Here is a 24597-nt window from a genome sequence, read left to right as displayed (position 1 = left end):
AATAGAGCAAGCGAAAATAATCACACAAAAAATATATATACAGTAGGTATATATACAAGACAACATCGACTACAAACTTTAATACTACGAAAGAACCTGCTCTGTGGGAATCGCTCATTTTAATCTTGCAGTCTTCTCGCTTAGTTCGACTATTCAGTTAGCACGGGGAGCATGGATCTATAATTTAAAAAAAATATACGATAATTATCATCCATCATTCATTTTAAAAAGTATAATGTTGCCATCTTTCACGTTCACAAAAAAAAAATTTTGTGGATATCTATAACGTAAACTATGTCTTTCTATTTCAAAATAACTGTTTTTTTTATTAATAAACTATGATAATAATATATTAATATGATATAATATAATATGATTTTTTTATTATTATAATAATTTAACATAAATCATGCTAAATTATTATAGATAAATAATAATAAATAAATTATAATTATATCAAAATAAATTATTAAATATAATATGATTATAATTGCCTAAATGTAAATAGCTTTATTATATAATTATACCAAGAAACGTTAAGGCAAAATCAGATTACACATTACCAACCATGGATATTTACCATATATTTATATAGAAACAATTTACAATATATGTTTTTTAATGATTTTAACCAATCAATTAGTAAGTAACAAATTACGTTTAGGTATACTATATGTGTGGAGCCAGTAAATGTGGTACGTTCATTCAAAATACAACCGTGTGAAAGAAGCATACTCTTTCTAAAACATAGTGAACACAATTGATCTAGAATATATTATTAAAAAAAAAGTGCATGCCTAATTTTGAATTTCCTTACAAAACATACAACACTAACTGCTGTCATTTGAAATAGCAACATTAGAGTTACCACATAATGAAAAATTCTCGAATTGTTTGTATAAAGATATAATTGCCATATTTATTTTATTAAGTACTCATAAATGATAGTGATTGTGAAATTATAGTGAAATGATTCAACTCGAATATGAATGCGTATTTACGAATCAGAGAAAGGCAATTAAAGTGACAAAAGAAATACGATTTTTGGCTTTTTTTTATTCTGTTTTTTTTTTTTAATTCTTAGTAAATGAAAACTAGACATCGTATGAGTAGTAGATAGAAGCAACCATTCATATTTATTCCGTGAAGCAGTCAATATTTCCAGTTGCAAAGTAAATTTTATAGCCACTATTACGACTATTGCCAGTTCTTGTCTTACCGAACCTTTCGGTAACCCCTTAACCCCAGGGGGTCCGTGAGCTGACGAATATAAAAAATAATGAACATTTCCTTTTTTTTTTAAATCAGATTATCGACTTAATCACACGCACAACATTTTTTAGGGGCATTAACGACTTAATTCATTTCTACCGGCAAGTCACGTGACTGATACTGCGTAATCACTACCTGAAGAGATCATTCTTTGCGATAAGACCGCCCATTGTACTTTTGTATTTAACCTTTTGTATTTGAGTTAATTCTGGTGTACAATAGAATCTCCATATTGCTGTTTGTTCTTTACCAAAAAGTTTAATATCTGTATACTTAAATATATTTTAACTTATATAATTATATATCTAGTCTCTAATTCCTATAGCACAGGGAATCCTAGTTTGCGACCGGTTGACCGGGTATGACTTGTTTCCGATTATTATCACTACTTTATTCGATTAGCCTAGCATAGGGACTTTTTGGTGGGAACGCGAGGAGTGAAATTGTGTGATTTGTTTTATATCGTCTATTTAGTGTTTCTTCAGGCTTAAATGCGTAATAGCGATGGTTTATTAACATTAGTCAGCTTCAAGTAATAAGATTTTTTAATTCGCCGTTTTAATTATTTACATTTTATGAATAATAAAAAAAAAGGAAACTAATCGCGATATAGCATAAATGACTAAAAATCAATTAAATTTCCAAAAAAAATTACATGGCATGAAATGATTCGCGTTTCCGCCAAAAAGTCCCACAAATTTTTTTTAAGTGATTTTATGACCTGGTAACTAAGAGACCTTTAAATCATGTCTTATTTTAATTTATTTTCTTATTTTTATGAAAAATGATGAAATTAAATGAAGATGATTAATTTGAGACATAAATCAACTGGGATGAAATCAAATGAGATGATATGTTAAGGGATGAAATATAATCTCAGTAAAATGTTGGTCATATACTGAGACTTTTTCATTGGACTTTTTAGAGGATCCCGAGAAGTCACGTCCAGCGGCTTTGTTTCATTTTCCCACATTTGTGCACTTTCACAGATATTAAACAGTTAATAAACCACCGTTATTACACATTTAAACCTGAAGAAACACGAAATAGACAAAATAAAACAAATAACACAACTTCACTCCTCGCGTTCCCGCCAAAAATTCCCAGTCCCAATAAAGAAGAAGAACCTAGCATAGATTAACATTGCATGGTCATAGATTAAGCCCATATACGTACTCAATGGCAGATACTAATTGATACTTATCTGTGAAGACACTACACTCACAATCTCTACATACTATACTTTACTTTATCTTATTGCTCATTATTGGTAATTAATTACACGTATGTACTTGCCCGTATCTGTCACATCACGCGTATGTAACGAGTAAAATAAAGTCTAATTTAAAACGCAGCAAATAAACAAAGAAAATTATAAAGCATTTAACATTGCAATGAAATCGTTATTATTCTAAACGACGAGCACTAAAAATATGTAATGATATACCTTCCGCTTCCAAAGCTATGGGAATGGGACCTTGGGCAGCATTGAAAACAAAAAGTCTCATTACAAAGCGTTTTAGCGATAAATAAAACTAATCGATAGAGAAATATCGATATTATATTTGTGCGGCATTTTTTTTTGTGATTTTACTGTAAAATAGCTCTTAATCGTTTGATACTGTAAGTTGAAAATGCGTTGTCGTGTATCTAATATTCAGAGGTATATATTTTAAAGTTCAAACATGGCGACCCCTGTCAAGACAGGCAAAGCTCTTTCTTTCTGCTTTAGGCAGGGATATGTGGCCTAACGGTGAATAGTCACCTTTGCCCGTGGACATCAGCAATGCTATGGTCTACCACTGAAGTCTCCTCAAAATGCCTTAAGTCAATTATCTTCTCAAGATGCCCTCATGAAAGTCGACAGGTTATCAACAAAATGTGAATTTGTGTGAGAACTTGCCTTCAAGAGCCTCCCTAGATATATACAGTGAGAGCTATATTTAGCGCGAATTCTAAAAAACCAAATCCAAATCTAAGTTTCGCGGCGAAAAGCCAAAAAGCCTTTTTTTTAGCAATTTATTATGCATGTGAGTCTATATCTTTCCTTGCACATGCCACCCAAGGAGTTGTTTTGCCAACATTAAAATATAGTGGAATACACTTAGATATCCAGCGCATTATTTATGTGTTGACAAAATTAATCTTATAGATAGTATCAGCTTATTTGATGGCCTTCTTAAGGTCTAGCCTACACGGGAATAATCAGTCTCAGATGTAAAAATTAGTGGAATACACTTAGATATCTTGCGCATTATTTATGTGTTGACATAATTAATCTTATAGATAGTATCAGCTTATTTGATGGCCTTCTTAAGGTCTAGCCTACACGGGAATAATCAGTCTCAGATGTAAAAATTAGAATGGGAATTAGTGAGAGGAGTGACTTGTAAGTTTCACAATACAAATCCTCGAATGTAATTGCATTACGTAAACTTTTTTTTTTTTTTTCCCTACCTATGCTGATAGCCTTGAGAGGCTATTTCAGCTTCACCCTAACGTTAGTAGGTGAGCTCGCGGGGCTCAACCGGAGAGTTGCTAACACTGACCCTAGCAAGAGCAGTGCTTCGCAGAATCTACCACCGGATCGGAAACGCGACCCACTGAGAAGATCCGGCGAGAAACTCAGTGGGCTGTGTCTATGGGTTAGTTCGCTCGTCGAGCCCTTCGTCGCAAGCGACAGGTTCGACGAGGACGGTGACCGGTGCTTGTGGTGCCTAAAAGCACCGTTAATGGATCAGGAGGATCCGTAATGACGTGCTTTGGGCGACGTCGACGGTTTACCATTCGGTCTACTGGGTCGGGTATGTAATTTCCAGCGGCTACGATGAGAGGGTTCTCATGTCGTGCCGCCTTCTCAAAATGGCGCAGCGATGCCGACTGTAGATACTTACTAACAGAGTCGAGCTCCAGGTCGTCGTGGAGATCCACATTCCTAAGGAACCAAGGCGCTCCGACGGCTATCCTGCAGAATCGTGATTGAATAACCTGAAGGGATTTCAAGTTGGTGCGGGCTGCGTGAGCGAACACTACGCTTGCATACGTCATGACGGGGCGTATACAAGTTTTGTAGAGAGTTACCTTATTACGGAGGGACAGCTTGCTTCGACAACAAAGCATTGGATAGAGTCGTCCTAGAATAAACGCGGCGCGGTCGCGTACCGTTTTTATATGGGGACGGAATGTCATCCCTCTGTCGAGGGTGACGCCTAGATATTTGACCTTCGAGACCCACGGTATGGGCTGGCCAAAGAGAGTGATGGGACTAACGGCGGAGGTGTTTGCGCGCCTACTACGGAGTGGGATGCTCGAAGTGATGTTCGGAGGGCGACCCCTTTTGAAGAGCACCGCTGCGCTTTTCGTGGGGTTGATGTCTATTCGCCACTTCCGGAACCACTGTCCCATGGTGGCTACTGCGATCTGGAGTCGCCGATGAAGCAGCGACATCTTCCTACACGAGTAGTAGATAGCCGTGTCATCGGCGAAGAGCGCTAGATGGGTCTCCGGAGACCGGGGTATATCATTGATATACAAACTAAATAATAACGGGGAGAGCGCGGAGCCTTGCGGGACTCCGGCGGTCAGTTGACGGGGACGAGAACGAGTTCCCTCTACTCGATATCGAAACGAGCGGTTCGACAAGAAGTCTCGTATGATGAGCACGAGTCTGTCTGGCACTCCCATGTTGTACAGTTTATAAATTAAACCGTTGTGCCAGACTTTGTCGAACGCCTTCGCGATGTCGAAGAAGAGGGCGCCGGTCGGGATTTGTTTACGCCTATTTAGTCCTATCAGAATGTGCTCCGTGAGGCGGTGCACTTGTTGTACGCACGAGTGTTTAGAGCGGAATCCGAATTGTTCGTCTATGAGAATTTTGTTCGCGGTAACAAAATCCCAGAGGCGTTTCCTAAGGAGCCGTTCGTAGATTTTTCCTATCGTCGAGAGGAGACTAATCGGACGGTAACTAGAAGTTTCGTTTGTCGGTTTGCCCGGCTTATGTATACCGATAACGTCCGCTTCTTTCCACACCGCGGGAAAGATGCAGTGCGTCATAGCGGCATTTAAAATTGTAGCCAACATTGCTATCAGTTGGACTGGCAAGAGTTTAAGCGCGCGGTTGTGGATGCCGTCGGAGCCGGGTGCCTTCCTAGGTTGTAGGTTGTGGATCGCGTCTCTAACTTCGTCGGTGGTAATGGGGGGTAGCGCGTCCGAGGGCGGCAGGGAAGCTCTGCGCTCGACCTCCCTGTCGACTAACTCGGTGTGTTCGGGGTCCGCGTGTTGAGTGCTGGTGGTGCACTGCTCTTGCAGTGCATCGGCCAGCAGCTCAGCCTTGTCTTCGTCATCGAATGCCGGTGGTTGGCCTGAAGGGCGTACGAGGGGAGGCATAGTAGCGGTAGTTTCGGATTTGAGAGTCCTAGCTAGTCGCCAGTATGCTTGGTGGGAGGGCGCGAGTTGTTCTAAATAACTATGCCAATTATCGTTGCGCGCGTCGCTTAAGCGGGAGTGGACTTCGCGTTGTAGACGACGCATCCGAATCCGGTTTGAATGCGTGGGAAGACGATCGTAGGCCCGGATTGCCGCGTTCCTAACTCTTAAGAGATTCCTAAGATCGGGGGACAGTCTGATGCGGTGGAAGCTGTCCTCCACATCGACTTCTTTTGAAGATCTAATGATCGCGGAAGAGATGTGATCGGTAATGATGTTTATGGATTCGACGGTGTCCTCGGGGGATGGATTCGAATCCGGGCCGTAAGGGAGGATTGGCGGAGCGGCGTCGGCTAGGCACGTGCCCAGCTTATTCCAATCCACCATGGTCCTCGTAACAGTGACTGGGTTGTGAGGGCGACCGAGCTGCATAACGACAGGTCGGTGGTCTGAGTCGAGCTCTGACATTGCTTCGATGGAACGCAAGCGCAGAGTTACGTTCCTAAGCAATGCCAGGTCTATAGTGCTCGGACGGAGCGCGATGTTATACGGATAACATGTTGAAGTTGGGGGACCGACTATTTCAAAGGTGAGGTCGTCTATAAACGCGTCGAGACGCCTACCGTTAACGTTTGTACGATGGCAGTTCCACCTAGTGTGGTGGCAATTTAAATCGCCTGCCAGGATGACGGAGTCTCCCATGCCGAACAGTGACTCGATGTCACTGCTCAGGAGGGGCTTGTCCGGGGGGAGATAAACGGATGCGATGACGATCGGCTGGTGTCCCGTCAGCGAGATACGGCACACTGACGCCTCGATATGTGAGAGCGAGGGAGTATCGAGAGGGACAACGTGCAGGGCCCGCCTATAGTAAATGGCAGTCCCGCCTTTGGAGGCGGTGAGTCTGTCATTCCTAACCATGACGTAATTCGCGACTTTCGGGTCGCGACGCGAGGGCTTCAGACAGGTTTCCTGCACTAATAGAATATCTACAAGATTATCGCGGAGGAATTCAAAAATTTGATCGCGTTGCCGCGCGAGTCCGTTAGCATTATAGAATGCTAACGTAAGGGAATACGGTTTTTCTCTACCTTTTTGCGCCATTGGTTACCGGTAAAGATTTTTATAACGTACGCGACACGGACTCGTAGACGTCCATGTGATCGAATGCGGCCGCGAGCCGCTGTTCGGGGGTTACCGACCTACGTATCGCGTCTGCGAACGATCGCAGACGGTCGAAGTTCACCGCAGTGACGAAGTCACGCACGAGCGCGAAGTCGTTGACGGCAGAGGGTTGCGGGGGACGGAACGCGGGCGCGGGGCGAGGTGCGAGCAGGGGCTGGGGCGCGGGGCGTGTCACGAGCGGGGGCGGGGGTGCGGTTTCCGTTCCCGCCTTCGTATACGGCAGCGGCTTTTTCCACGCCGAGACCGTGGGAACTGCAGCCGGCACGAAGGCGGGTTTCGGCACTGAAGGTGCCGAAGTCTTTGGGCCGACGGTTCGCGGAGCTGGGTGAGTTGGGCGTTTTCGCGGAGCCCTGGGACATCCACGGTAGTTCGCGGGGTGCCCTTGCTTAAGGCATAGGACACAGCTGGGAGGTTCGGTCGCGGTTTCCCTATCTCTAACGCAATCTATCGTAGCGTGATCGCCGAGGCATTTCACGCAGCGGGGGCGCGCGTGGCAATTACGCGCCGAGTGGCCATAGAGTTGGCACCTGTAGCACTGCCCGGGAGTGCCACGCTTATGGGGGGCTTCGATCGAGATCCCGGATAGGCCGCAAATTGTCGTGAGACATGCGATCTTCTTTTTGGCCTCCGGGGTGGGTTCTAGAGCTACCAGGATCATGTTGTAGGGCTGCTTGCCCCGCCCACTGTGCATCCGGTGCACGCTAACTAACGGGAGGGACTGAGCGGTCAGATCCTCCTTTATGTAATCGATGTCTAACTCCTTAGGGACTCCGCGTATCACTACGCGGAGCTCGCGGTCCTCCTGAAGAGCATAGGTGTGGAAACCTATGTTCTCCTTTCGGAGGTATGAAGAGAGGGCCCTATGGTCGCCCGGCGTTGCGACCTTTATCTGAATCCCATGCGCGACGTTACGCGCATGGGTGTAGTTAATTTTATTTGCCTGAAGGGCCTGGGACACGCGATTCCACGCTTTCTTCTCTTGAAGTATCAGCGGGGGCGGGGCAGCTACTTTGGGAGCGGGCGCGGGCTTGGGACGCGGCGGTGGGGTTACGCGGCGCGCGGAGTCCGACTCCGGTGTAACTACTACTTTCGGTCGAGAGGCGGACGCGGATTTCGTCTGTTTTGTCGTGGAGTTCCGGGACTCCACGGCGCGAGTACGCTTCTTTCCACGTGTCACTGTTTGGAAACCATCCGAGGTTCCGGGCTGAGGGCTGGACGCGGATTCGAAATCCATCTCCGATTCGGTATCGGAGCCTGAACTTGAAACGATCGAGGTCGCGGCGGACGTAGCGCGTGATGACGTAACCGACGCGGGCGCGGGGGTGGGGGTAGCGCTAGGCGCTTCGTGAGTCGCATCGTCGGAACGTGCGCTCGAACTTAACGCGGCGGCGGGGGGCGTGCGGCGTGCCTCCGAGGCACGGTTGAAATACGCGGCGACGGACGCGGGGGGGGAGGGATTGCCACGGGAGGCCCTATAGGCTAAATATTCGGCCCTAATTGTCGGGTACCTTTCCCGGAGGAACCCGACAAAATCACTGTCACTGACACTTTCACTGTTCTGCATCTTCGGTCTTCTTGCCCGGGGGGGGCGGCCCCGGGACTTTTGTTGAACTCGCCGAAAGGCGAGGCCCCGGATAGGATTTGTAACCCCCCTGTGCTGCAGGACAGCAAGGAGCAGGGGGGGGGAATGCCTATGCCGTGAAAACGGCAATCGGCGGGGAAAAGGAAAGGAACCCGCTCGGGCTGTATAGTGCTACAGCAGGCAGAATCGCGAGCGGGGGTCTAGTCTTGAAAAAGACTGTTGTTTTGGGAAGGGTTAGGAAATCGCTAGCCTGTGAGTGCCACAGGAAGCCTGATCGTAGCGATTGGTTTTGCCTTGAAAAAGGCAGTTGGTAAAGGGTGGGTTCGCGGTTACAACACTTTAGCGCACAAAAATGGACTCCGAGACGCAAATCGCAAGCGACCAACGGATCGGCACGTCCGCACTACTGAATTGTAAGCACGATGTATTCACGGTCACTACACTGTCGAGCACAACTGTGAGTTCAGAGACGCAGCTCGCAAGCGGGCCACGGATCGGAAAGCACGTCCGCGCACGACCGAGTCGTGAGCGAGAATGCATTACGTAAACATTTACGAATCTCCCTTATATTAGGAGAATATTTAGTTACGGCAACACTAAGCCACTGTGTTGCCATTGAAAAGCATCGCACTCCCCGAAATCAGTGTTGTTATGTATAAAAATGCAATGCAATTTAATTGATGCATCTAAAATGATTTTAATGGTTAAATTCTACTTACCAAATTTATTTTCATGTTTAGTTGTCGAGATGGGTTGTTAGTTTTATTAATAATATGGTATTTTATGAATTGTTTGGTTACTGTCAAAACTAAAAAAAGTTCAATTCGACATTGAAATTTGTTAGGAAATGGTGCTTGGGATATTTTTCGTTAAGTTTAATTAATATTTGATATCTTAGTCATTTTGATGGCTATGCCTATCTTACCGTACTATCTCTAAATCTTAGTTACCTATGAAACGAAAATTATTGTCAAAGTTTCACACAAACGATTTTTCATATTGTCGTATGTATATACGGCTTCCGTGAATCGTACACACAATTAAAACTTCATTTAGATTTGTTATTATTTGGAACTACCGTCTAATTTATATTAAAAAAAAAAACAATATTCATTGACATTTACGTTTCTATGCTCGCAAATAAATAACAGATTAGTTCGTTCTAATATAATTGTTAGCTGCTTTAAGTGTGTGTGTGTTTTTGTGTTTTCCTTATCTATCCGCTGGGGGCTTAAAGCGCCGTTCCAGTTACGCCCTGACGGGTAAGCGAGCTCACGGGCTCAACCTGAGAACCTGAGGGCCCTAATAAGAGCTTCGCAGAATCTACCACCGAATCGGAATCATGACCCACTGAGAAGATCCGGCGAGAAACTCCGTGGGCTGTGTCTATGGGTTAATTTACTCGTCGAGCCTTTCGCCACAAGCGACGGTTCAGCTAGGACGGTGGCCGGTGCTTGAGGCACCTAAAAGCACCGTTAGTGGATCGGGAGGATCCGTAATGACGTGTTTAGGGCGACGTCGACTGTCTACCATTCGGTCCACCGGATCGGGTATGTTATTATCGATGATTCCGCTCTGCTTTATCGTTGATGTGATGACAGACCGGTCATCGTCCTCGTCGAACCCGTCGCTTGCGACGAAGGGTTCGACGAATGAAATAACCCATAGACACAGATCACCGAGTTTTTCGCCGGATCTTCTCAGTGGGTCGCGTTTCCGATCCGGTGGTAGATTCTGCGAAGCACGGCTCTTGCTAGGGTTCGTGTTAGCAACGTCATCAGGTTTGAGCCCCGTGAGCTCATCTACTAGTTGAGGCTACGCTGATATAGTCTCAAGGCTCTCAGCTTAGGTAGGCAGGATGACAAAGACAGGTGTATGTATGTCGGTTGGGGCCCACTCACAGCTCCATGTCGTGCACGGTGGAGGCGGGGCAGGCGGCGGCCGCACGCACGTGGCAGTGCTTGTGGCAGCGCAGCCGGCAGTCGCGGCACTCGTAGCCCTGCTTGCCGAGCCGCCGTGCCACCGGCTTGTCGCACACGGCGCACACGGTGCCGCTACGAGGAACAACAGATAACAGCGAGTTGAGGATAGCTGTCGGACGACAGTCACGGCCCACATGAGCGGTTACGGGAGCCCGTAGACGTTTACAACGTAAATACCTTGAGATATGAGTTCTAAGGTCTCAGTTTTTACAGTACAACGACTGCCCCAGTCTTCAAACCGAAATGCGTTACCGATTCACGACAGAAATAGGCAGGGCGGTGGTACTTACACGTGCGGACTCACAAGATATTTTTCTTTTTTTTTCTTTTTATTGCTTAGATGGGTGCACGAGCTCACAGCCCACCTGGTGTTAAGTGGTTACTGGAGCCCATAGACATCTACGACGTAAATGCGCTACCCACCTTAAGATATCAGTTCTAAGGTCTCATTATAATTACAACGGCTGCCCCGTCCTTCAAACCGAAATGCATTACTGCTTCACGACAGAAATAGGCAGGGCGATGGTACCTACACGTGCGGACTCCTAAGACGTCCTACCACTAGTTCTTTCACAAAGGTGGGTCCAGCAAGGGCTCAGCCAGGAGGGGTGGGATTTGCTAACAACTGCCCGAGCGCCTTCGAAGGAGACCTAACAACTCAAGAGCGGCTGCTTCGCTAATGAATCTACTACCTACCACCTACCTACTACTACTGATGTTTGGGTTAGGTTGCACGTCGACCTCCTTGTCGAGTTCGACGAGTACGGTTAGCGGGGTCCCTAAGCCTGGTCCTAGTGTTAGAGCTGAAGGCGTCTAATGCAAAGGTTATTGAATCAACATCATGTGACGACCACGTCATATCGCCTTACGTTATTATCATTATTAAATTCATGACTTCGCTCCGATATCCTGATATTGATAAGAAAAAAAAAACAACAAATTGTTAATGGAGGGTTCGATTTGCTAATTTGTTTAATTTTAATCGTTAAAACTACATACACAATTAGTTGAAGATAAGTTTTTTTGTTACTTCAATTCATTTCACGCATCTGTAATTCAGTGATGGTATATTACTATATTTTTTTATAGCAACACTGTGATAGTTTAAAATAAATGTTTTTTTTTGTCGGATTAATATGGAGAGTAGAAATAAGGAGCACCATCTCAGTGTATTAAAAAGTGTCCACTGAAAGGGAGTCAATAAAGGTGGCGCCACAGTAGCAAGTGGAAAGATTTTAAAAACAGTGTCATAAAATATTAGAGTAGGATACTAAATTAACGATGGAAAGAAACACTTCCTACGTAAATAGTAATACAAATGAATATTTGATATTTTAAATACTGCACTTTTTAACTACACAAGTCACGAAAAATATTACATTATTCAATCCAGCACACTTTACTCTGTTTAAAACTGCTATATTCATATAATTTCCACTTCCTACACTAGACCTATCTCGGTGAGTCTTCCAATAATAGATTGTCCACCAATCACTGCCCTCCTGGTGTTAAGTGGTTACTGAAGCCCATAGATATCTACAAAGCAAATGCGCCACCCATCTTGAGATATAAGTTCTAAGATCTCAAGTATAGTTACAACAGCTGCTCCACCCTTCAAACCGAAACGCATTACTGCTTCGCGGCAGAAATACGCAGAGTGGTACCTACCCGCGCGGACTCACAAGAGGTCCTACCACCAGTAATTACGCAAATTATACGGTGGACACTTTTTCAACTTGTCCCCTATACAAGATGGTCCTCCTACTCCTATACTCCATAAGGATGAAGTTTAAACAGTAACTCACCCGCTCAGATGTTTGGCAATGAACGTGTGCTCATTGTAAATATGCAGTTTGACGCCCTTCCGTCGCCACTTCGACCTTTGAGCGATCGCCAGAGGCACAAGGTAATGCTTCTTTATACCGGCCTCTATAGTCTCCAGCACCAAGGTCGAGGCCTCGTGAATGAAGGTCCTCGCTGACGCTGTACTGAATCCGGACACTTCGCTGAGGGATGATCTTTTTTTTGTAATTTTTTTTTTCGTTGGCAACATTTTTATCATGCATTAGAAATTCACGGAAAAAATTCACTCATGCGTAATGAACGAAAAATAGGATGTAACAGTTAGAGAAGCAAAGTCAATTTCGATCAAAGCAATAATGAAAGAGTTATGCGGATATAAGAATAAATATAATAATAATATTGAACATGATTACAACCAGTGTTACCAGATTGCAGAGTGCCATTACCCCCAGCGTGAGAGTTCCAAATGAAAAAGAAGAGAAAAAAATACACTCTTAGTGCGAATGTTACCATGTTTAAGTTTATGTTTAATATTTAAAAAAAAAACAGGCAAGATTGCATTATTACTGTTAATATAGCTGTGTAGTTAGTGAAATATTATATGTGTAATTCATCAGTTAATAATGCAATTTCGCCACGCCTTTCGACTTAAAACTAGATTTGAAGCGTAAAACCCAAGTTCTTAGATGAATCTATTCAGAATTTAACTAAATATAAAATTTAAATCATCAGCTAACGCTAAACGAATATAGACAACTGTCATCTGTCAAATTTGACGTTTGAACACAAGTGACATTGACAGAATTAAAGATAATCATTATAGAACCGATTTACTACTAGAAAGTAATCGTTTCAGATTCTCAATATACACAACTGAGTCGTTGGTGCAATTAATAGTCAGCAATCCTAGCTGTTGCGTCTATGATCGTAGGTTCGATTCCCACGTCGGGCAAACATTCTGTGATGAACAAACTTGTTTGCTCTTTGTCTGGGTATTTATTATCTATATATGTATATATTTAAACGTATATAAGTATCTATGTCAGTTTCTGGTACCCACAACGCAGGGCATCCCAAATCCGTGTGTGATTTGTTCCCAGTTATTTATATCTATTTTATTTATTTATTGCATAGATGGGTGGACCTCACAGCCCACCTGGTGTTTAGTGGTTACTAGAGCCCATCCATAGACATCTACAGCGTAAATGCGCCACCCGCCTTGAGATATAAGTTCTAAGGTCTCAAGTATAGTTACAACGGCTGCCCCACCCTTCAAGCCGAAACGCATTACTGCTTCACGACAGAAATAGGCAGGGTGGTGGTACCTATCCGCGCGGACTCACAAGAGGTCCTACCACCAGTAATTCTATACTATTTATCTCTATCTAGATATCTATCTACTAGCGACCCGCCCTCGCTTCGCTTCGGAAACATTAAAACACACATGAAAAAAAAAAAAAAAAAAAAAAAAAAAGTAGCCTATGTTCATCAGGGACAATGTCGGCTTCTAATGGAAAAAGAATTTTTCAAATCGGTCCAGTAGTTTCGGAGCCAATTCGAAACAAACAAACAAACAAATCTTTCCTCTTTATAATATTAGTATAGATATCTGCCCATCTTCGTTTATGAGAAACTTGTCATTTAATATTGATAGTTCTGCGTTAATTAACATTTCGATGCCTACCTCCTTGAAGTTCTGGATTCGTCTCCGGACTGCGCGGGAGAGGCGCCCGCCGAATACACGTTGCGGTTCGGTATTGCCAGTGCTTTTTCTAAAAATAACCATATAGTAGAAATCATACTTTTTTTTGTTCGCCATTAAATGGAAAAAATATAAAAAAAACATGTCTAAATCTTAAATGAAGTCCAAAAACAGAGCAGCAATTCTTTGATGTTGCCTCCTAACCTCAGTTATCGCTGACTCTTAGTGGAATCTGCTATTGAACAAACAATAATAAAATTGTTTAATAAAATATATAAGTGCAATGTGGTAGAAATAACAAATGCCATATTACCACACTCTATCAATCTATTTAGAGTGCATTTTTAATGCATCGTGTAACAATAGATAGCCTAAGGAGCTATAAGGAGGAGTGAGCACTGGTAGAAATACTGGTGGTTTTTACTGGTAGTAGGACCTCTTGTGAGTCTGCACAGATAGGTACCACCGCCCCACCTATTTCTGTCATGAAGTAGTAATGCGTTTCGGTTCAAAGGGTGGGGCAGACTTTGTACTGCAAAAGCTGAGACCTTAGAACTCATGTCTCGAGGTGGGTAGCGGCATTTACGTTGTAGATGTCCATGGGCTCCAGTAACCACTTAACACCAGGTGGGCTGTGAGCTCGTCCACCCACCTAAGCAATAAAAAAAAAGAAAAAGAAAACCTGCACAGGTAGGCGAGCTCACGGGCTCAACCTGAGAGAAATTGCTAACACTGGCCCTAGGAAGAGCAGTGATTCGCAGAATCTACCACCGTATCGGAAACGGGACCCACTTAAAAGATCTGTCCTCAAACTCAATGGACTGTGTCTATGGGCTAGGTTGCGCGTCGAATTTGATGAGTACGATGAGCTTGGAGAGCCTAAAAGCACTGAAAGTAGATGTGGAAGATCCGAGGTCCAGACCGAGTAAGCACTTGTAGAAATACTAGTGGTTTTTACTGGTGGTAGGACCTCTTGTGACTCCGCACGGGTAGGTACCACCACCCTGCCTATTTCAGTCGAGAAGCAGTAATGCGTTGCGGTTCGAAGGGTGGGGCAGCCGTTGTACTGTAAAAACTGAGACCTTAGAACTCATATCTCAAGATGGGTGGCGGTATTTACCACCATTTACTTAATACCAGGTTGGCTGTAAGCTCGTCCACCCACCTAAGCAATAAAAAAAGACTCCAGGAGGACTTGTTTGGAAGATGGCGAAAAATTAAAAAGAACGTATTATAATCAATTACCATGAGAGTTCCTCTCGGCACTGACGCTACGCATCCTGTTCTGGGTCTCCAGTTCGGAGTCCGTCATCTCCAGTGACTGACCGCGAGTACGAGATCGACCCAGTCTGAAAATATTTAGATTTTTCTACTAATGGTAGAATCTGTGTCGTTATGTTGGCAACACTGCATATGGCTTATTGAATCCAGTTTCACGATTAATCTTTTTTTGTTTTGCAGCGAAGGTGTTAGTCATTACCTTCTCTTGATAGTTCCGAAGAAATCTCTCCTTCTCTTCCTAGGAGCCGGCTCGGGGGACATGTTATCCGTCTGGTTGTTCACGTAGCCTCCTTGCTGAGAGAAGAGAGGGGAGGATATCAGAACAACAACATTATATTGGCTACGTTAACGAAGCAACGTCTGGTATACCAATGCTGTACATGTAAAATTTATTTGAAATTATCTAGGCAGACACTTTTAAATGTAAGAAAGTACATGCTGATTTTTTAAGGACGTTTAAGTAGGTGTATGTACATAAGGCATACGAAAATCAGAAGCGTATTTTGCGTAATGTACATTTTGTCCGCGGACAAATAATAAGTCGGTTTGTGGAAGTGATGCTCTATTTTATTTATAGTCCGATCATTATTGATTTGTAGGAAATTATTAATATTAAAAAAAAGGCGCCAAAGTGGTTGGTTTTTTTAAGGGATTTTATGACCTGGTAACTAAGACCTTTAAGTCATGTCTTATTTTAATTTATGTTCTTATTTTTATGAAAAATTATAATATGGAGTGAAATGAAATGAAATGAAGATGATAGGAGATGAAATATAATCTGAGTAAAATGGTGGTCATTTATTGAGATTTTTTCAGTGGACTTTTTGGAGAATCCCGAGAACTTACGTCCAGCGGCTTTGTTTCATTTTCCGGCATTTGTGCACTTTCACATATATTAAACAGCTAATAAACCACCATTATTACACATTTAAACCTGAAGAAACACTAAATAGACAAAATAAAACAAATCACACAACTTCACTACTCGCGTTCCCGCCAAAAAGTCCAAAGAATACACTTCCAACCAAACTGGTTGATGCGTGATGGAATACACAGATAATGTAAAAAAATGTCAATTCAATATCAAACGTCATATGCGTTTCGTTTCACGCTATGTAGGTCTTGAACACACGTCAAACATGATAATAATCTTCAACATTTGTGAACACAATTGAAGTGAAATGTATGTGGGTTTTTTTTGGAATAAACAACAAGACTATTGTTGCAATATTTTACCGCAGATATTACTACTACGGAAGAAATAGACCGCGGTTGCTGTGCCTATCAAACAAATTAAAATACAGCCGCAAATCAGGGCAAAGAATAAAAATACACTTCTGATTTTACAAAAAAAAAAAGGTATAGTGCATACAACTTTACAAAATACAAATCGGTTAGTTTCATGAGCAATATGTGCTTACAATCAATTGGTCGTTGTTCAAATTATTTTTTTACCAACAATCAATTTATTGAAGTTTAAATCTCTATAGGATTATTTCATATTAAGTCAGATTATTATTTATTAATAAGCATTTTTCATTACGTATGTATATGTATTTCTGCGCTATGAAAAATTTTCCTCAAAATTTTCCCTAACAAAATTTGCACTAAATACACATTGCCTCAGAAACTAACACTAAAGTTAATATATTAGTATAAAAACCACATTTAATGCATAATACTGACCGAATCATTGTTCTCTCCGTTGACTTTGTTACCGTTCTCTTTGATCCTTACACTTTTGCCGGGAGATTGGTTCGGGGTGACAGATTTTTTATCTGTAACCGCCTCTTCGATTTTATCTAATGGTTTCGCTTCCGTTTCCTGTTTGTCTATGGCGTCTGCGCGTTCGACTTCAATGAATTTCCCGGAGTCGGTTAGTTCGACCTTATAGGCGAATTTTTTGTTTGTTAGTATGGCAACACTCCACTCTGGGTTTCTAATGCTGAACTATATATCGAATCGTGTGATATAATGTTTGTTTTAAAATAAGGGATGCCTTGAACAAAATACACGACCGGATAAAGCAAGACTTGTACATTGGATAATGACAATTGAAAAACATAAAAAAAATAGTAAGATACTTGAATGTTGCAAAGAATTTTTTTTCCTATTTAGAAAAGGAGGTGGTAAGTTTTAATCTTTTTGAATTTCGTCATTGGACATCGCGTTCAGCTGCTTATAGTAAGTAAACTAATAGTACACTGTCGTAGACACTTAAGTAATTTGGATTACCTTCGACTAACGCGACTATGTTTGTATGAGACTTTGAATCTATCAGCCTATCACGCTATTAACGAATTCAATAGAACTTCGCTCCAGTGGCGTGCTCACGAAGGGGCCTCAAATGGTCCTCAAAACTTTTTATTTATTTTTAATTTATTTGATTTCCGGAAAATATATTTTTTTATTTAGTTCTAGTGCAATATAATAATGTTAATTCTAGGGCCAGTGTTAGCAATTCTCTCTGGTTGAGCCGGTGAGCTCACCTACCCGTCCAAGCGTAGCTGGAATAGCCTCTTAGGCTCCTAGAGAATAGGTGGGGGGGGGGGGGGGACTTTCAGAGTCGCAAAGCAACTTAAATCCAAACCCAGCTACGAGTATCTTGTATTTCATTAAAATTTCAACATGCTATTTAAGACTAACTCTATCTAAATGACTCCGCAGCGAATATGACATGTCATTTTAAAACAAACATCTTCTCAGATGACGATATAATGTTTGAAAAATTGCTATTTTTTCTTTTCTTTTCAAAACTAATGAAGATTTAAAATAACGGATCATGCAAAAAAAAAAAAGGAAAACAAATTCTCTATTATTATTTACTGAAGCAAACGTTTTGATTTTGTAGGACGATACGACTGACAGTTTAAGTTTTTTACGTACATACATGTAAAAAAATATGGTGTATAATTTGTTTGATTAAATCCAACGTAACTTCATAACCTATGGCAAGACTATTTGAAGGTTCGCCGGACTATACCGGTCGTATACTGATCGCACTACACGGATAAAGCGGACAATGTGCACGATTAAAAGTTTCCAGATATGTAACTACGTATCTTGAACCAACATAAGACACGTTTACAAATTATCGTTAATAGTATAGTATTAATAAAGGTTTTGTGTGAACCAAAAAAAAAACACAAATGTCAGTTGTATCGTTCTAAATGCGCCGTACTATAGTCGCGTTCAACTCACCATTATAGACTTCTTGGGTTCCTGCCGTTATTGTTAGGATCACCGCAAACGAACGCACGATTGTGAAAAGAAAACATTTTAATTAACAATCAATTAAATCAAACTATAATACTTACATTAATTACAATTATGAGCTACAGTCTTTGAGTACTAGAATTAGACTAAAAATATATAATCTTAAGAGTTCTAAAACGTTATATGTCACTGGAAGCTGACTACGGTTGTTTAATTATACAGACTAAATCGAATACCCAAAACTGATGGCTCTCACATTTGACGGCTGTCACATTTGACAGCTGTCAAGTTAGTGTTGCAAGCATGTGTAATTTATAACGTACTCTCTGCACCGAGTGTATGATGAGGGTGGACTTGTTGGCGGCGCCTGTCGGACTGAGCTCCAGCTCCCTGAGAGCGGACTCCGTCAGCTTAGAGTTGTCCTGTGCTGGTATCCCTGTGGAAAAATATTAACGAGCATTTATTATTTTTTATTGCCAAGATGGGTGGAAGATCTCATGTCCCACCCGGTATTAAATGGTTACCGGAGCCCATAGACATCAACAACGACAACTCCGGCGCCCATCTTGAGACATGAGTTCTAAGTCTCAGTTTTAACAGTACGACGACTGCCCCAACCTTCAAACCGAAACGCATTACTGCTTCACGGCAGAAACAGGCAGAGCGGTGGTACTTACCCGTGCAGACTCACAAGGCGTCCTACCATCAGTAAAAAGAAACTTCCCTACTCCTAATAAAGAAGCATTAAGTTATGATATACCTAAGTGTTTTCTATTTCTTTAACCAATTGTTAAGAAGAATATCAAAATTAGGTCCGTGATGTCATCCACGTAGCCGACTCAGGCTAAGATGTTGCAAAAGAAAGCTATAATATTTAGAGAGGCCACGAGATGTAATCTCAAACCGTTTCTCAATTTGAGCCGTGACGTCATTTGGGTGTAACCTTTTCAATCATTGAACGATGTTAAATCGAATTCGATTATATTTACCGTTCTGATGGAAGGTGGTCTTGGTGGTGGTGGTGAGTTGGCCGTGAGGGGACACGGTCCTGAGGCTCTCCTTGATCTTGACCGGTCTGGAGCCGAAGTCCGGGATGTCGGGGCCGTCGATGAAGAGGAACTGTTCGAATTTCATATTCTTCATTGCTAGTGTAGGGGAATGATACCCCGCCCCGCTTAGCTTACTATGCATTTATAGTAATGAGCAACATACGTTAGTCAGTCAGTGGTCAACGTGCAGCGATCCACCGCGGTTGCTGACGCGAATAAACATACAATTATAGTCAGTGTTTTATTGACCGCTCTGATGAGGTTTCCGGAGGAGAGCGCACAGTAAACCCTCAACATCACGAAACCTCACACTGACGACCCGAAACACCGTGGAGGGGAGCTCATTCCAGAGCCGGATGGTTCGTTCTTTTTTTTCAATATACCTTTCGTGGTGTGAGGTGTTGGACTCCATAGAGAGCACAGTACGTACCCCATCGAAATATTAATCATACACCGGCTGCCACACCTTTCGAACCGAAACGCATTACTGCTCCACGGCAGAAATGGGCAGGGTGGTAGCTACCCGTGCGGACTCATAACACTCCCTACCATCAGTAATATTAGGGGCAGGAGAATTTGAGGTATCTGTTGAGTCTCATCGGACAGAAGGCAACATTCTGATCCTAATCAGCTAATTTGATCTGATCATGGTGATTTGATTAGAACTGAGTTGATGAATGTGTTTAATTTCTTTTTTTTATGGCTTAGATAGGCAGACCAGTTCACGGCCCATCTGCTATTAAGCGGTTACCGGAGTCCATAGACAACGTAAATGCCGCCACCCAAATCGAGACATGAAGTTTAAGGTCTTTTAACAGTTCAGTCAGAGGAAGTGTGAAAGTACCTCCGGTAATTAACAAGTTAAAGAGCGGACGGTTAGCGTGGTATGGACATGTGATGCGTAGAGAGAAGATGCATGTGACTAGAAGATGTATGGAAATGGTAGTGGGAGGTAGAGGGGGAAGAGGTCGACCGAAGAAGACATGGATGGAGTGTGTGAATGACGATATGAGAGAGAGAGAGGATTGAGTGTTGAGATGACGGCTGATAGAGGAGAATGGAATAGAAAAAATCGCTGTTCTAACTTCGCCCTTTTTTTTGTTGCTTAGATGGGTGGAGGAGCTCACAGCCCACCTGGTGTGAAGTGTTTACTGGAGCCCATAGGCATCTACAACGTAAATGCGCCACCCACCTTGAGATAAGGTCTCAGTATAGTTACAACGGCTGCCTCACCCTTCAAACGGAAACGCATTACTGCTTCACGGCAGAAATAGGCAGGGCGGTGGTATCTACCCGTGCTGACTCACAAGAGGTCCTACCACCAGTAAAAACATATATAATCCGCCTAATGTGATAAGGTGGAGATAAAGAAGAAGAGTCAGAATCAATAGCACACCTCGACGGTGAGGGTGCCGCTGACGTCGTGTTGTTCCATAGGCCTGGTCTGCAGAGCCAGCTGTTGTCTCTGGGAGGGCGCCGCCAACAGTTCGTCAATACCGACCAAGCCCAGACCTAAGAACCTGCAATACGTAACTTAACCAATTGCCGTTCCCTTCGATTTAAGTCGTACACGTAATTATAAACACTACTGGTCCCCCAGTAGCCGAAATTCGACAATAATTAATTGAAATTATGAGTTCGAACATTATTATGGTTCTATTGTCAAAGACTATTTTTTTTTTATTGCTTACGTAGGAGGACGACCCCACACAGCCCACCTGGTGTTAAGTGGTTACCGGAGTCCATAGATATCTACATCTACAAATGCGCCACCCACCTTGAGGTATAAGTTCTAAGGTCTCAGTATAGTTACAACGGCTGCCCTGCCCTTCGAACTGAAACGCATTACTGCTTCACGGCAGAAATAGGCAGAGTGGTGGTACCTAAGCGCGGACTCACAAGAGGTCCTACCGCAAGTAATTACACAAATTATAATTTTTGCGGGTTGGATTATTATTTATTTATTATTGTTTTCATTAGAAAAATCGGTACCCGCCTGCGGGATTCGAACACCGGTGCATCGCTACATACGAATGCACCGGACGTCTTATCCTTTAGGCCACGACGACTTAAGTTGCCGAAGTTCATCTAGTTGCCTCTGAAGCTTCAGCATGCGGACGGCTGACGGCCTGGTGTTTGCTCGTGGGACTCATGTACCCCCCCCCCCCCCCCACTAAGCACCATCGCCATCATCAACGTACCTGTGCTGCGAGGATCCGCCCCCCGGGGACGGGGGTCCGGTCCGGTCGTAGACCTCAAAGAGCAACTCCGCGGTCTGCGGAGACAGGTCGCTGAAACGAAGGGTTAGATTTCAAGGTCACCATGACGGACAACGGAGGTACGTACGAGAAAGTGATCCCAATGGCATTGACATTAAAGACTATCGTGTTATATTAACACGTTGACTGCCGTGTAGGTCACGGGTGCCTAACGCGGCGCACTGAAGTAATTATGTCGATTTCTCTCTTATTATATATTTTTGTTAAGGCGCCGGAATATCTAGTAAGTAGACTCTGGGAGATTAGAATCGGATCCGAATACTGAGAATGAATCTATTTCTAAGAGACCTAAACGACTAAAACATACGTAAACAAACAAAAGAAGGCAAAGTTAGACAATCCAGGCGCCTTAGTAACAATCGACTTAATTACTTCAGTGCACCGCGTAGGGCACCGGTGATCTACTATGTCTACGCTGTTACAGTTTGACTTAATACAGCGACATCTAGCGACGCACGATTGTACTAGAACATACAGCCCTTTTATTTAGTTACCTACTACTAGATGGCGCTGTAACAGTCATTAACATTACCGAGAGATTAGATATGAAAGTGAAGCGCTGAAGGCTTGCGTTCATCAAACACTAACAAAATAACTCACAACAAAAAGTGTTCGTCCCACTGAGGACTCGTGGTTTCCTTCTTGAAGCCGGTTTGGTTCTTCTGGGGAGGCTCGTCCATCTCCACCACGCAGTACGGTGCTATGCACCCAGTTTTACCTGCAAATAAAAGGCTACAAATTTACAGTTGAAAACAGCGCCATCTATCGACGTTTGAAAGCCCGAATTACAATCCACACTGCACCAAACTAACTGGTTTTCAGTCTGGCGTTCAACGTGTTAAAAGTAGCTTTAAATTATGTCTCGCCATCGTCCAGGGTCGGCGTGAGACAAGTGACATTACCACGATTCATTCCCACAATCAACGACACGACATCGCATCGTACTCTATAAATTGGATTTGTAAACGACTTTTTGTGTACTCTCCGGATTAAGAAAACGGCATCAGTAAGTCTGCTACTGAGGATACGCACGATATTACGGTACTATGGCGTCTCACCTCCCAGGTCCTTGGCACCGACGATCTTGACCAGCAACCTCTTGTCTCCGAGTAGACCGCTGCCGGCCGTTGAGTTCGGAGTCGAGGTGTACATGTGACGGTCGTGCTGTAACTGGCGCATGGAATATGGTCACGACGGTGAGGCGGCCTGGTCTAATAAGCCGCCCTCAAATAACGAAAGGTTATGTAGTCGTCGTGGCCTAAAGGATAAGACGTCCGGTGCATTCGTGTTGAGCGATGCACCGGTGTTCGAATCTCAGGCGTGTACCAATTTTTCTAATGAAATACGTACTCAATGAATGGTCACGATTGACTTCCACGGTAAAGGAATGACATCGTGTAATAAAAATGAAACCCGCAAAATTATAATTTGTGTAATTACTGGTGGTAGGACCTCTTTACTTGAGACCTTAGATCTCAAGGTGGGTAGCGCATTTACGTTGTAGATGTCTATGGGCTCCAGTAACCACTTAACACCAGGTGGGCTGTGAGCTCGTTCATCCATCTAAGCAATATAAAAAAAAATATCGAAAGGTCCCGTAGAACGCCCTAACACATAAATTGCTTCGCGAGTCCCATTTTTATATGTGATAACGTTCTGATTATACGATTGAAATACTATACTATTTACTTTCTTATTTCATTATTTACAACAATAGAATGAGGTCTTCATTGGTTTATGAGTCAAGAGAATGTTGATCATCAGTTATCAGAGAGTGAATTCGAAAAAAAGAGGCGGTTCACGATTTGAGACAATTTTTTGTGTTTTATTGTGTAGCGCCATAATTTTTTTTCAAGATGATTCTTTAGTTTGGTATCTGGTGCCTCTCATATGGACCTATTAATTCTTTAGCAAGATGCGAAGAGTAATTTTTGGATTACCCTTAATGATGCATACTTAATTAACTTCGACCACATTAATTATGCTCTCGTTATGTTTTGCATAATCCTGTTGTATTTTGGGTAGAGCAAGATATTGGCACTTTGTTTTCATCAAATAGGCCGGATCACAAGTTCTCCGGCCCTATTGTTCTAATGGGCAAGATAATGACTGCCGGCATGACCTGAAGCGATGTTAAGGATCAAGACAGGGTGAAGTGGAGACAACTTGTGAGGACCCTATGTACCAGTGAATTAGCCTAGGACGACAACAACTGTTCTGGTAAATTTTGCTGTCTGTCTAATTGGAGAATTACAAAACCGAATGAGTCAAGTATGCGGCAGTTTACGGTATCTAGTTCTGATGCATGCTCTCCCCAGCAAGTATGTACATTGGCCGGTTTTGAAGTGATAACATCATAGCGCTTTTACGTCACGAAGTGGCATAGGTCTGTCATTAAAGCCATTGAAATGAGGTTTCCTTTACCTAAGTACCTTGAGGAAGGTTTCCTTTACCAAGTCCCTCGAGGTTTCATACTCTAAATCATTAGACTGAGCTGTTAAAAATGATTGAAACGAACAAACAAATGTGGGGTTTTTATCGTCATTCAAAGTCTTTCAAAAGTTTTGGCTATCAGAAAATTAGCGCTAGATTTGCAACTTGGACCAGCAATATCGTACTCACCATGGAATCATAGTGCAGGGGTAGGCGCGAGGATGTCTCAACGTAACGTCTCAGCCTAGGACAGGTCGGGTATTGAGACAGATTAAACTGCAGATGGGAATTTCTTAAGGCATTCACGACAATGTCACTGGAAAGAGGAAATTTAGATTACGTTTTTATGACATCCAAGAACTTAAAACCTTCGTTTTAATTGTAATGG

General features: G+C 42.9%; 1 protein-coding gene across 14 annotated transcripts in view; it reads right to left on the bottom strand.

Annotated features, from left to right (window-relative positions):
- Positions 1 to 24597, bottom strand: part of LOC101746973 (uncharacterized) — an 88614-nt gene that overhangs the window by 5233 nt on the left and 58784 nt on the right. For 3 of the 14 annotated variants that reach the window (XM_062675729.1, XM_012697473.4, XM_062675730.1), the window contains exons 6-19: positions 24399 to 24525; positions 22835 to 22946; positions 22377 to 22494; positions 21699 to 21788; positions 20894 to 21017; positions 19438 to 19567; positions 18772 to 18884; positions 18434 to 18454; positions 16919 to 17119; positions 15432 to 15526; positions 15197 to 15300; positions 13934 to 14021; positions 12252 to 12464; positions 10366 to 10518 (exon numbers count right to left, since the gene is read on the bottom strand). In XM_062675729.1, the coding sequence (XP_062531713.1) occupies positions 10366 to 10518; positions 12252 to 12464; positions 13934 to 14021; positions 15197 to 15300; positions 15432 to 15526; positions 16919 to 17119; positions 18434 to 18454; positions 18772 to 18884; positions 19438 to 19567; positions 20894 to 21017; positions 21699 to 21788; positions 22377 to 22494; positions 22835 to 22946; positions 24399 to 24525 (1689 nt within the window). Of the gene's footprint in view, positions 1 to 77; positions 178 to 2719; positions 6802 to 10361; positions 10519 to 12251; positions 12465 to 13933; positions 14022 to 15196; positions 15301 to 15431; positions 15527 to 16918; positions 17120 to 18433; positions 18455 to 18771; positions 18885 to 19437; positions 19568 to 20893; positions 21018 to 21698; positions 21789 to 22376; positions 22495 to 22834; positions 22947 to 24398; positions 24526 to 24597 lie in introns of those variants that run through there. The other 11 variants (XM_062675732.1, XM_062675731.1, XM_062675734.1 and 8 more) reach the window with 9 other exon arrangements.

This window comes from Bombyx mori, chromosome 24 (assembly GCF_030269925.1).
Source record: "Bombyx mori chromosome 24, ASM3026992v2".
Classification (NCBI taxonomy): domain Eukaryota; kingdom Metazoa; phylum Arthropoda; class Insecta; order Lepidoptera; family Bombycidae; genus Bombyx; species Bombyx mori.
Note: the sequence above shows the minus strand (reverse complement) of the source record. Positions and strands in the feature narration are given on the sequence as shown.